We start from the raw sequence: 1,022 nt of genomic DNA on the forward strand, positions 1-1,022 counted from the left end.
CTCTCATGGTCACTTTGTTTCTCTCATGGTCACTTTGAGTTACCTCGTGGTCACTTTGGGCCTCTTGTGGTCACTTTGGAACATCTCATGGTCACTTTGGGTCACCTCATGGTCATTTTGGGCTTCCTGTGGTCACCTGGATCCTCTTCTGTTCCTCATGGTCACCTCATGGTCACTCTGGACCTCTCATTGTCACTTTGGGTCTCCTCATGGTCACTTTGGGTCTCCTCATGGTCACTTTGGACCTCTCATGGTCACTTCAATCCACTCCTGGTCATCTTGATCCTCTCATGGTCACTTTTATCCCCTCCTGGTCACTTTGGTCACCTCATGGTCACTTTGATTCTCTCCTGGTCACTCTGGACCCCTCATGGTCACTTTGAACATCTCATGGTCATTTTGGACCTCTCATGGTCACTTCGATCCTCTCCTGGTCACTTCGATACCCTCCTGGTCACTTTGGTCACCTCATGGTCACTTTGATCCTCTCATGGTCACTTTGGTCACCTCGTGGTCACTTTGATCCTCTCATGGTCACTTTGATTCTCTCCTGGTCACTCTGGACCCCTCATGGTCACTTTGAACATCTCATGGTCACTTTGGACCTCTCATGGTCACTTCGATCCTCTCATGGTCACTTCAATCCTCTCGTGGTCACTTTGATCCTCTCATGGTCACTTTGGTCACCTGGTGGCCATTTTGGGTCTCCTCACGCTCCCCTGGTGGTCCCCTGGTGGTCAGTGACCCCTGCGGCCATCTCGGAGCGTGTCCGGCCCATCGCCGTGGCCTCCTGCCTGCCCCGGCCGGGCACCGCCTGCCTCACCTCGGGCTGGGGGGCCACCACCTCGCCGGAAGGTACGGCCGGGGACAGCGGGGACAGCGGGGGTGGTCATTTTGTGGTCATTTTGTGGTCATTTTGTGGTCATTTGGACCTGTCGTGGTCACTTTATTTCTCTCCTGGATACTTTGAGTCACCTCGTGGTCATTTTGAACCTCTCGTGGTCACCTGGATCCTCTTTTGT

The 1,022-nt window shown here is 53.5% G+C and overlaps 1 protein-coding gene across 1 annotated transcript in view; it reads left to right on the forward strand.

Annotated features, from left to right (window-relative positions):
• Positions 1–590: 590 nt before the first annotated feature.
• LOC130587954 (anionic trypsin-like) overlaps positions 591–1,022 on the forward strand; it is a gene marked incomplete at its 3' end in the record, with an annotated part of 6,077 nt that continues 5,645 nt past the window's right edge. Inside the window, exon 1 of the mRNA XM_057388921.1 lies at positions 591–855. Within this exon, the coding sequence (XP_057244904.1) occupies positions 591–855 (265 nt within the window). The remainder of the gene's footprint in view (positions 856–1,022) is intronic.

Source organism: Malurus melanocephalus, unplaced genomic scaffold, assembly GCF_030028575.1.
Source record: "Malurus melanocephalus ecotype Western Australia unplaced genomic scaffold, MMel_1.1 scaffold_2863, whole genome shotgun sequence".
In the NCBI taxonomy this organism is placed as follows: Eukaryota; Metazoa; Chordata; class Aves; order Passeriformes; family Maluridae; genus Malurus; species Malurus melanocephalus.